General features: G+C 42.0%; 1 protein-coding gene across 3 annotated transcripts in view; it reads right to left on the bottom strand.

Moving 5' to 3' along the window:
- The window catches only part of CC2D1B (coiled-coil and C2 domain containing 1B), a 33,841-nt gene extending 21,535 nt beyond the window's left edge, over positions 1–12,306 (bottom strand). For 2 of the 3 annotated variants that reach the window (XR_011727040.1, XM_071750142.1), the window contains exons 1-7: positions 11,919–12,048; positions 11,666–11,770; positions 8,630–8,771; positions 4,812–4,924; positions 3,885–4,004; positions 2,682–2,819; positions 468–732 (exon numbers count right to left, since the gene is read on the bottom strand). Coding sequence is in view for 2 of the 3 variants with exons in the window: in XM_071750142.1 (XP_071606243.1) it covers positions 468–732; positions 2,682–2,819; positions 3,885–4,004; positions 4,812–4,924; positions 8,630–8,771; positions 11,666–11,731 (844 nt within the window). In the remaining variant the exon portion in view is untranslated. Of the gene's footprint in view, positions 1–467; positions 733–2,681; positions 2,820–3,884; positions 4,005–4,811; positions 4,925–8,629; positions 8,772–11,665; positions 11,771–11,918; positions 12,049–12,200 lie in introns of those variants that run through there. The other variant, XM_071750141.1, reaches the window with a different exon arrangement.
- Between the last annotated feature and the right edge of the window lie 177 nt (positions 12,307–12,483).

Here is a 12,483-nt window from a genome sequence, read left to right as displayed (position 1 = left end):
GTAAAAAAGTAAAAAAGTAAAAAAGTAAAAAAGTAAAAAAGTAAAAAAGTAAAAAAGTAAAAAAAGTAAAAAATGTAAAAAATGTAAAAAAAGTAAAAAAAAGTAAAAAAAAGTAAAAAAAAAAAGTAAAAAAAAGTAAAAAAAAAGTAAAAAAAAAAATAAAATAAAAAAAAAGTAAAACCAAAGTCTTTCAGTGAGTATCTGAAAACTCTTTATAGCTTGGAATTCCATGTGCCACAATACTGAAGGAGAAAGTGAGGCAAAGTTACTGATCCAGTGTATAGAAGAGCTCTACAACTGTAACTGATTCCTCTGCTAGAAATTCAGCATCCCACTGACAGCTCTATCTGAAACACCCAGCAGGGAAGTTCCCGCACAAGCAGTGCTTTGCTACACAATGCAAATACAAGAAAGATGCAGCATTAAACAAGTGTTGCAACTGTGTATATCCTGTCAGATCACAGCACCTGTTTCCAAGGTAGGACTAGAAGCAGCATGACCCTGTAAAGACTCAGATTCCAGATGCAGCATTGCCTCCTGAGAGGTCTTCTGCTCATCATCTGCAGGAGACTCATCTTTATTCTCTGGTAGGACACTGACTGAATCTCCTGCACTCTCTGGTTCCACCCCTGGGGCTTGAGAAGAACTCTTTCCTGTTGCAACAAAAGGTGGTATTTCTTCCTCGTTGATTTTTTTGCCTTTCTTCACTGAAGCCAGCATGGTTTCCAGTGTCTGGGGGAGATGGAACAGCAAAGTCAACAGGCATTTTCAGCAAACATATCACTAGCATAAAATCATTAAAACACAAATTCAGCCCCTTATCCATGATGGGCTCTATCATGCACACTACTACAGATTGCTGGCCTTTACCTTCCTATTTTTCTGCAAGGCCAACTTCAGTGCTAGTGAAAGGTGTCCCAAGTATCTGAGAAACACCAGGCAAAGGACTTGTTACCAAAGCTACTTAATTACAACCACCTCAACACCTAGAACTATTGGATAGCTGATGGTCCATTCAAATTTGCCCCAAAAAGTCACCCAGGAAGCCCTTTTTTTTTTTTTTTATTTTGAAAGAGTATCACGGCCCATGTGGATTCAGAGAAGGAAGGAGACTGCATACCTGCCTAATGCAATGAGAAAAGTCATTAAATACTAACAGGAAATGGAACTTCAGCTGGTGATCCATGGCAAGAAGCTCTTGCCATGTGTAAAGTGTAAGCTGCTGCTCACTTGTTTTAAAACCACTTTTCCTCCACTACAAGTATTACCTTCCTCAGTATTTTTTTAAAATTTCAGGTCCAGAGAGAAGACCATGTACTTTAAGCCAAAACAAAAGTTTTACTTCTTTCATCTTCCACAGAAACTGAAATGGAAGCACAGAAAAGAACTACAACAAAATCACATCAGTGCCAGAATTACTGCTATTTCTGGTTATCCATGGCACTGTTTGACCTACTAAGCAACAGTGGTAGAGATACTTTGGTTCTGTCTGCATGAGAGATTTGGATTCAGACCAGTGCAGCAACCCACACACACCTCTCTCTTCTCCACGTGTGGGATGACAGACTTACTGGAAATGGAATTAAATGTTGAGATTAAAGTTCACAGTTCCAAGAACTAAACGCAAGAGAGAACTGTACACCACTTGTCAGCATGTCATTTTGCTAATTAAAGAACTGTGAGCTGTGAAGTGAGATGTAGTGCATTATCCTTAGTTACACTGCTCAGGCACGGGGAAAATTCCGTTCCCTGGAAAACAAATGAAGAGGCAAACAGTGCTCTAAGCTTTGTCACTGGATGCACTGAGCTGCTCTGCCTATCCATCTTGCTCTCTGAAAGGTCAGGTGGTTTCATGCACATTCCTTTCAGAGCCAGCAGGTTGAGGACACATACAGACACCTCCTTTCTTGTGCATCTCCTCCCCTAGATTTGACCTCAGTTGTTCCCTTTGTGCCCTGAAAGACCCGACAGGGAACGAGACACAACATTCTTCCCTCAGTGGACAGGACTGAGTTTACTGAGTTATAAAGCTTTGCTCAATAAGACAAGAGCTGGCTGAGGTGAAGCAGACCAGATAAAGCAAACAGGGAAATAAAGGCACTCTGCACAGAGCACTACCAACTCGCTGCAAGCACGCCACCTGGCTGAAAAGATGCAAAGGTGAAGAACCCATTGCAAGCTGAAATTGCCTTAATGAAAAATCCTGGTCAAATCACTTCCAGGCACAGCCAATACACTCAGGGAAAGGTATCCCCTTCCTTTGTCTCACAGACCTGAGTGGCAGGTTAACATCTAGAAGAAAGCATCAGTGTTGAACTGAAGGTTTATGTGCTAGGAAAAGTCCTAGACTTTGCTTGAAGGTAACAATCAAGTCATCACAGCTCAAATTCAGGTCTAGATGGCTGAGTTTAACATCAGAATTTACCACAAACCCTGCCTCCAGCTACCCCTAGCCACATCCAACAGAAACAAGGTTGATGCACAAAAGGCATTTGAAGTTGCTCTTCATCTGTGTATTCGCTGCATCAGATCAGCAGTAACAAGAGATGTTTTAAAAGGAACTCAAGGCAGAATTTCTCTCCCCCTTGAATAAGCTGACACATCTGGAAAGACTCTGAACTACAACCCAGAGCACTGCTTTTGCTTCCCCCTCATTCAGACACCTGATGAGCCCAGCTTACCTTCAGGCCTCTTTCGTACCGGCGTATCTTGGCGCTCTCATTTGACTCCTTTGCGTTAGAAATCGCTGTCCTGTAGTTAGAAATTCTCTTCTCTATTGTCTCTTGCAGCTCACTGGTAACAGCAGGAAGTGAGGTGGTCTCAGAAAAAATAATAAAACAAATCAAGAAAACTTATTTCATCCACCTCCACAGGTTTTCCCACAACACTGCAAAACAAATACTCCTCTTCTACGCACACTCCCGTTAACCAAAGAAGAAACAGCCTCTAAAACAGAGGAGCACTTGTGCCATACTAACGGGCTCTGGATCCACCTCTGGACTTTCTCTCAAAGGCCTAATAGAAAAGAATGGGTGGAGACATTTATAAAACTCCCAGTCAGAGAGTAATTGGAGCCATGTGGTCAGGGAGTAGGTGAGGAGAACAGTAAAGCCTCTCAAACGCTGCACAACAGAGGGTGTGAAGAGGTATTTTGGCACAAATCTCAACTTTTCCTCTCCTTATTTTTAAAATATCCTCGTTTTTTCCCCCTCCAGGCTTTTTCAACCTGGTTTTACTACAAGAGCTCTTTTTCCTCCTGCTATAGCATGGAACTAGTTGAGTGTCAAAAAACAGCCTAAACAAAGTTATGAGCAGTTACTTAAAAAAGCTGCACAGCTACAGAGACCGTTCAAGTGGCTACTGATGTCATTATTGCCATTATTTCTAAAGAAACTCTCTCAGACCTATTTATTAAAAGGAATCTTGTAGCACACAACAGAAACATGGCAGTAACTGAATGAAAGGATTTGACTGAGTGAGGACTGACAAATTAAGCTGAGAAGGCTGACACTACTGAGAAAAATTCCACAAAGATGCTGAGTTATAACAGGTCTCACAAGTTCAGCACACCACGCAGTACTCTGAGGGGGAAGATACAAACTCTGGAAGTCTGAGCAATCTGCATGCTCAGATGTATAATATAGGACAAGACATACTTGATTCCCTTCAATTCTATGCTCCCACTGAAAATCATCCTATGAAAAAAAGAAAAAAATCCACTTATTTCAATACAGCTGTGGTATCCACAGAGAAGACAGCAACAGTGTAGTTCTCCCTTCCTTGGAGGACAAAAAGACCCTTCTAGATCCTTGTCTGTGACTCTCATGTAAGCTGCATGACAACAGTGATTCAGCAGAACTCAGGAACATGAAATGCTTTCCTACCTGCAGCTGCAGTTCAGGTTGCTCATTTTCTGCTTCATCCGGGGAGGGCTCCATTGCTATTGTTTCATCCTCACAGCTTCCTGTCTCACCTTCTGCCCCCAGAACTTCTTGCAATTCTGCCTAAAGTAAAAGGCCAAGAAAAGGCTCTTCTTCAAAATTTTCTGCTTCCTCAAAAGACAAAATAAAAATCAAGTCTCAAGCTCCAAAACCTTTGGATGGACCTTGAACCCAAACACGGAGTCTAAACGTCTCACATCCTGGTAATTTCTTTTTATATTTAAATGAAGCTGCTTCCTCTTGTATCCACAGCAGAAAGCCAGATACTACTCAAAAACCACACTACATCTCCAGGATTACCATGTAAGTTTCTGATTAGAAATCTGAAGCTAGAGAAGTTCAGAGAAATAAGTACTTTTACAAAGACCATTCAAACCCCCAGTGTGAAATTACCAAAAAGCATCTGTTAACAGAGGAGGTAAAACACCCTCCTTAACAGTCCTTCCTTAAACCCTGCATGCCAGACCACTCACAAAAAATTACTTGGGAGATTTTCTCAGGCTAAGCATGACTCAAAGCATTAACAAAATGGTGACAGACATCCTTCTACAGAGAATATCCCTGGCTGAACTTCACCAGCTTGCCTGGAATGGGATCCCTGCACGTGCCCAAAATCCTCACACATTTGAATATCAGCCAGGAAACTCTTATGCTGGTGTGCAGAGGGCTGGATTCTGCAGTCTTATATCTAACTGAATGCTTTTGCAATATTTTAGCTTCCCACTGCAAAGCTAGCAGATATTTTTGCTAAATGCAGTTCCATTAAAAAAACAAATAATAAAAAACCACAACAACCCAAAACAAAAACAAAAAAAGAAAAAAGCCCAACAAAGATATACTAAAACTTTTTGCTAACTAAGGTATGCATACCAACAGGTCTGTGTCTTCCTCCAAGTCTTGATCATCATCTTCCTCCTCCTCTTCATCCAAGTCTTTCATACACTCTGCAGCCATCTTCTCAATATGATGCATGGGCAGAGGAGCTGCAAAAAGAAACCAAAAGAAGCCATAAACCCTAAATAATAGTTATGCAGTCACTGGATACAAACTCTAAAGAATTTGTTACCAGTTATAAAAGAGCAGTGACTTCTCCTCTTGCTTTCCCTTTATCACATAGTGACATGGGTATCCATGAATTTATGATGACATCTAAAGGACAAAGACTGAGGAAGTGATCATCCAGGAAAAAGCAATAGTAGTCTTTGAGACTGGCAGTGAAGGCAGGCAATAAGACAAGGAAAATGACTGCATTCAATAAAGTAGCTCAGAAATTAGATCTCTGGGAGAAACAATGTCTGCTTGCTGATACAAGGAGCCTGAATATCAAAACCATAAGCACTGTGACAGACAAACAGGTATGGTGCAACACCACAGTGCTCAGAAAGAATGGCCACAAAAGAGAAAGATACTGTGCTAGGCTTGCACAGTAATGACATTCAAGACTGGATAAGAAAGACAAGTAGGGCTAGAAGAAACACTTGCTTCAGGGAAAAACCACTAGAAGTCACTGCAAGTGCCTTGGCTGATTTAAGGTACAGGTAAGTACTTCTGTGATACTGTTTATAAAAATAACTAGTAACAGAAACTTGGTCATTATGGAAGATGAACACTTGCAATAAACATCCCAGCACACCTGCTGGTAAAACTTCTGTTCACACATACAGCCATAAATCAGAACAAAGTTTAAGGCATTTATCACAAATAACGCTGAGTTCAAAGAGTTCCCCATCAAAGTACTACTAATGAAATGATGGAGTTGTGTCAGACTCCAACTGCTTATCTTCTTTCTCAGTCTAAGCACAAGAATGTCCTTCTCTCCATCTCTTGTTAAACTGGGTACAAATTTATCCTTTGAAACAGACAATGCACATTAACATAATTCTAAAGACATCCTCAACAACATAACCCATGAGCCAAAGTACTGGCTGTTAACAGGACAAACACAGAGGCACAGCAAACTATCTCTATGTTAAAAGATGGCAAAAAAGGAAGACAGCATCTTTCTGCCTCAAGAAGTTACTTCTTTTATACACCAAACACTGCTGCAAAGTCACACTTGGCATAACAAATAGAATGCTCTAAATCAAGGAATCGTATTTGTCCTGATCCCAAGAGCAGCAGCAAAACACTGGCACAGAGATCTGCTAAGCAAATCAAGAAAAGTGCTTGTTCTTCTGCCTCACTACCTACACCTCTGCATTACTGTCTCCTGCCCATGAGACCTTCCCTTTCCCATATCTTTCTTGGCTTCTTTGTCTTGCTATTTCTCCTCAAGTTTCTGGTCTTTACCCTGGAAGCTCTACGTAAATCCTGGTTGTTGTGTTCTCATCTCTGCTTCATGCTGTGCCAACCACATCTTCCTTAACTGTCAACTTTCTCCACACACTCTCAAAGGTGAAGTTATTTGCCCACAAATCCCAAATCTCTACATAAACGCCTCTGACACTTCCCTATGCAGACATATGACTGTGACTCATCACTGTCAGAAAATGTTGAATATACTTCTTCAGGACACTGTTTTGCAGTTTAAATGCTCTAAAACAGATGCCATCCTTCTCCCTGGATTTGCTGAATGAGGTGAAATTAACCTAAGTACAAAGTGTTTCTGTCCAAATCATCTTATTTACCATATTGGTGCTTCAGAGCCTTTATCAAACATGTTGGTCATGTCTCTGATCCTTAGCAAAACTCTGCAACCAGGATAGTAGCCCATACCCAAAGGCAACTGGCTGTACTTAAGGGTCAGAGTGTCCCTTACATGAAGCCCCACTAGAAGCAAAAAATCCAACAGAGCCTTCTCAGATGGTTGGTTCAGCTCTAATCCAGTCTGACAAGTCTATGATTTCAAACATCCTAATAGCTGACCAACTAGCATTTATCTGTCACTGACAGCAGAGATCTGTGTACTTAAGATGTTGCAAAAGTACAGCATCTGCTGCCCACATCTTCAAACTAGAGGGAGAGAACACGTCCCCCCACTAGAGCTTTGAAGTGTAAGTCCAGGAGTCAATTATTGCACCTTGTACTCAGCCAAGAACCAATCACTCGTATGCATTGTACTGGATGCCTTTTTTCTGTCCTCCAGACAGGATCTTTTTCTCCCCTGTCTTTACTGTACCCTCTTCCTTCCCAGGTGCCAGCCTGCACCCTGTCCTTACCATGTCCCCATCACTACACTGTACAAGGTCTCATGAGTCCCCAGCACCAGCTGTCCAGTTGTTCATCTTACACAAGTTTCTCATCTATATACTTCCTATTCTACCAGGAAAACATAAGAGTTGTAAATTACTTTGGAAAATAGTCTCATGAGCCATATAACACATACCTTTAGAAGGCACAGTAAATATAAACTTTGCCCTCTCTGAAATTTCATTTCCTTGTTAGGAATAAAAAGACTGAAAAAACCCCGAGTGGCAACATCAGGGCCAGAACGAAGTCAGCACCTGAGAAGCTGACAGCTATTAAAGAGCTCCTGATATCCAGATTCATCCTCAAAACACAATACCACATGTTTTAACCATGAGTAACATATCCAGTGCCAGAAGTTCTGCAATTGTGCTTATCAGCATAGGGAGTTTACTACAGTCTTGAAATCTGGACAGTGGCAATTATTTAGAATTTAGATAACACCACTTCCTCTGTCATCAACTGCTGTGTTTAGACAGCTTTAATATCTTCAAATTCTTCACTCATTAGTGTGAAAGTCCCTTCAAACATTACAGGCAAATTACTGCAGAGCTGGAAATGAGGCTGCAGCTGCACTTATTTCTTTCCAGCCTCTGCTCACACACCTGTAGCAAGGCTGGGTCCCATTCTCCTTGTCCTAGCTCAACCACTTGCTGCCACCCCCACCTTGCAGCCACAGCAGCATTCCAGTAGGCAGGCAGAAAAGCAGATCAAGGAACTGATTCAGCTGAAAACCTAACACAACAGCAGAAGTTTATTTTTATAGATCAGTTTCCTGAACCAGCTCACCCTGCAGCTCCAGAAATATGCATACCAGCTGAGGTAGAGCATGATCACTAGAGACTGCCCCTTTTCAGCTGCAGCCTTCATTTATAGCAGATTACAGCAATTCTGGACAACACTGCATAGCTGCATGCAAACACTACCAGACACAACTTAAAAGATGTTTAAAACACCAAGATCAATAATGATCCATCCCAAAAGACACTCTAACCTCCTGCATAACACAAGCTGCAAGATTCTCCCAGTAATTCCATCAATTCCAGGATTTCCCTCTTCAAAGGGTATTCAGTTTTGGTTACAGATTCCCAGTAACTATAAATTCAATCCTCATTCAGTAAATTCAGTCTTTAAACAAAAACAGAACAGCAGCCAAACAACAAATAACCAACCCTCCACAAGAAACACAATTTCCATTTTTAATTCATCTAACACCTGCTACACCTTTTTATGACTTCATATGTTAAACAATCATGTCTTAATTTAATCATTAAATTGGCTAGCCATAATATGTCTTTTTCCTATGTCTACAAGAGGATAGAAAAAAAAAACTTACCCTTTTAGTGGAGTAACAACTTAAACATTTTAAAGTAAAAGAAAGAGGAGTTGCAACTTCAGCTTCTACCAGTGATTACTAATCTAATAGATAAATCAGTGTTTTATACATAGGAATCTTTAATAAACTATTCACGTTGTCAATAAATAAAATCCAGATACTTTACCTTTCCCTTTTGGTTTTGATTTCCCTTCTTTCACCTTTTCTCCTGTGATAGCAGCAAGCTCTGCTTCCAGGTCCCCATCATCTACACATTCCTCTGCACCCAGCAGCATCTCTTCTGGGTTAAAATCCACAAACAGCCCCAGCTGGAGCCAAGGGAAAATAAAACATGATTAAAAAAATACTGCAGTCAGAACAGAGATGACACTCAAAACCATCACACTGCATTCTGGATTCTGTTCATGTTTTGAAATCCCATCATCATACCACTTTTATTACCAAACCAATGCATCCCAGGCACCCACAACTGACATAATGTACATGAGTCTTAGGAAGCTATGATACTCCCTCTAGAACTCTACACTATCAATGATTTCTTCAAAACAAGTCTGTGTAATAGTCTGAAATAACAAGGTAAAATTAAATTATGTCTGCTATACTGAGCCTCATGAAGCAGATAGCATCAGTGAAGTCCAGGGAAATTCCTGTACCAGCAGAGCTGAAAAATATTTAATCACTGCTCACAGAACACAAGCCTGACATTCCTACACTGCAGCTGTTTCATCCTTATCTCTCTGAAGAAGCTGTATTTACACATTCAGAACTGTTCTGTACTTCTCATTACCTCTCTCTGTACATCATAAGCACAGGGAAAGCACACACAGAGAGAAACATTGCCACTACAAACCCAGCAATGCCTACACACTGCACTGCAGAAAACAAACAACTGCCTGAGCCTCTGCTAAGCAACAGCACCTCAGGGAATATTACTGACAACAGTAACCAGAATTTGACAAAGCAGTGGGAATTATCACTCAATTGTTATAAAACATGCCAAAAGACAGAAGTATCAGAGAAATATCTGAGGCCTTAGTCTGAAGGATATTCTTCTGAGATGTCATTTAATCATGATTTTTATATGGCTGGTTAAAATACTTTGAATAAAGAATATTTCTGGGGCAGTTAGTATGATATACTACTTAATGAACATGAGTTAACTGCATCAGATTGATCCTGTGAGCTGGGTGGGGTAGCTTTCCTCAAACTTTTTCAAAGCACAAGGCCCAGCTGACTTACTGGTCTTCACATGGACAAGCAGGCAGCAGTTCAGCTCTCTGCCAGCAGAGGAATAAAAATCAGTAATCAGTATCATGAGAGGTCTCCTCCTCTTGCCTCAGAGGATATAAGTGCTGCCAGAAGCTGAGGCTGCCTGTCAGTTTATCAGCAAGTGTGAATCAGTAATAAAAACTCTCCTTTAACCCTAAGGGACTGAGGTGCTGCTGGCTGCTGCCTTGAAATATTTCACATCCCTCTTTGAAACCTTTTCTAGTCCCAGAGAAGAATGTGAAACACAGCTGAAAAACACCAGCTCCAAGGATCAGAAACAGTATTCAAAACCTGCAGCTATTTCTTGACTAACTCTGATCCTGCCCTCGACATTCTGTAAGGCACTGGGCAGATCATTTTGCCACCCTCTGCCTTATCCATCTCCCATCTGTAAAACAAAACTAACACATTAGCAGCCTTGGATAGAATAGAAACAAAGGGTCAGGACAAAATTTAATCATAAAATATTTATAATGATGATCTAAGCATTCAGGTTCTATAGAACCTATGTACAACTTTATCAATGTGGAAAATGGATCAGGAGCTCAGGTGATCTGTTCACTAATGCACTGCAAGAGCAGAAAGAGAAACAAGGGTAATCATGACTGAAGTCAAGAAGAGAATCCCTTCACTTCTAGCCCTAAGTCTCTCAATCTGTTCAATAAGACACATTTCCAATGAAAATAACAGTATTAAGCAAATGTGTTTTAAAACAAAAAAATAGGTTATAAAAGACTTGCGGTTGGTACTACATAGTACAAGAACAATTTAAATTGAGTTAATTTGCAAGTGAACAAGTCATTAGTGTATTTGTTCCAGCAAACATCCTGTAAGGCTGAATAACAAACTACATTGAACTAGAAAATTAGTAAATTAGTAAATTATTACTATTAGTAAATTATGTTAGTCAGATAATTTATTTACTTTTTTTAGAGTTTGCTTTCTTGTCTTGGAAAGTGGAAAGATACTTTTCTCTGTTATTTTCTCACTAATGAACTAAATTATATACTACCTCTCTAACTCAGAAATGCAAACTTCCCATATTAGAGGAACAGCTACATTATGGATCTCTAACAAAGCCTTTTTTGCCTCTATCTTTAAAGGTTTTTGAAGTTCCTTTCTGGTTCTAACATATTCTTTATCCAACTGCACTCTCTTTTTCTTCTACTGTTCTCTGCAGAATATTGTTTTGGATGCATTTCTGATTTTGACACTTTTACCTGACTTCCTACACCTGCCAACCATGGCTAAATCATAGAACTGTTCAGGCTGGAAAAGACCTTAAAAATCATTTCATGTTTCTCTTCTCAAAGCTTCTGAAACTACATCCAAAGGCAGAGCATGAAAAAAAAAAACCAAACCAAACAAAAAACCAACACACAGACACATCTAAGCTCGCTTTTAGCTACAGGAAAGGGACATAGGCTTACAGGTCTGTCTGTTGCAAGAAAAATTAACCATACAGAGAGAAATTAAAATGTATTGTCTCTAATGTAGTGTCTTAATGTTCTCCCATGTGTGGCCTTGAATTTACCAGATGATATTCTGGTCTTACATCCCTTTTTCTCAGAGCTGTCAATAGACACCTCAGATAAGTTCAATACAATTACTGAAGTAACTAATAAATTTCAACATAGCTGGGGTAGGAAACTACCATAAGCATGAGTCATGAGGTCTCATGCAAGGATTACAGCATAACGACACTGTAGCTTCCCTGATCTCCACTGCTGCATATCAGATATTTAAGAACACACCAAAGGAGAAAGCAAGAAAACAGGCACGAAAGAATTTAAATTCTACCGTGGTCCTTCCATATCTTATCAAGGCATGGGAGATTCCAGCCGGAAAAGAGCAGGAAGAGCTCTGAAGAGGAGTAGATTTCCCCACCTGCTCTGCAAACAAATACATCTCCCTGGCCCTTTGCCTTCCTTACCTGCTTTGCGACTGCAGCTCCCTGGCCTTTTACCGGAGGGCTTTTTTTAGGTCTCCTGCCCAGCATGCTGGCTCATGAATTTCAGCGGATCGCGTCTCTACGGGACTAAAAAACCGAGCGTCAGTACCATCGACCGCACCGCACCCAGGACTGAGGCGGGAAGCACGGAGCAGGCTGCACCTTTTACCGACACCGGGAAATGGGAAGGAGGAAGGAGAGGGAGAGACAGAGACAGAGACACAGACACACACACCCTGTGCCACACTCCCCGTGGCCCAAACCCGGCTCTGCCTCCTTCCCAACAGCAACCGGGAGCCCGGCCGGGCCCGGCCGCTCCGCTCCCTCCTCCTGAGGCGATCGCACCCGCGCTTCCCCGCCCTCCCCCACAGCCCGGCCCGGGCTCCCGCCGAGCCCTCCCCTCCCCGCCCCGGCGCAGGGAGGAGCCGGGGAGGCGATGGACTGATCTCCGTGTAAATAAACGGCAAGAAGGGCACCGGGACCCCGCGGCCCGTTAGCGGGCAGACCTCCGCCTCACCTCGGCCGCTCTCGGGGGAAGCGCTCGGTGTAGGGGTACCCGGGACAGCGGTGCCCGCCCGGCCCAGGGACGCCTCGGCCGCGGCTCTGAGGCAGCTCCGCGCCTGCGCGGAGGAGGAGCCAGGGGAGGAGGAGCCCGGGTGTGAGGGGAGGCCCCGGCTCCTCCAGGGACTCCCTTAGGGCCGGGATCCCGCCCTCCCCAAAACCCCCTGGCTGCCGGGCAGGGGTGATCCCGGAGAATAATAAGGAACAGTAAAAAACGGCCAATTATTCACGCCCCGCTT

The sequence above is a fragment of the Heliangelus exortis genome, chromosome 8 (assembly GCF_036169615.1).
Source record: "Heliangelus exortis chromosome 8, bHelExo1.hap1, whole genome shotgun sequence".
Lineage (NCBI taxonomy): Eukaryota > Metazoa > Chordata > Aves > Apodiformes > Trochilidae > Heliangelus > Heliangelus exortis.
Note: the sequence above shows the minus strand (reverse complement) of the source record. Positions and strands in the feature narration are given on the sequence as shown.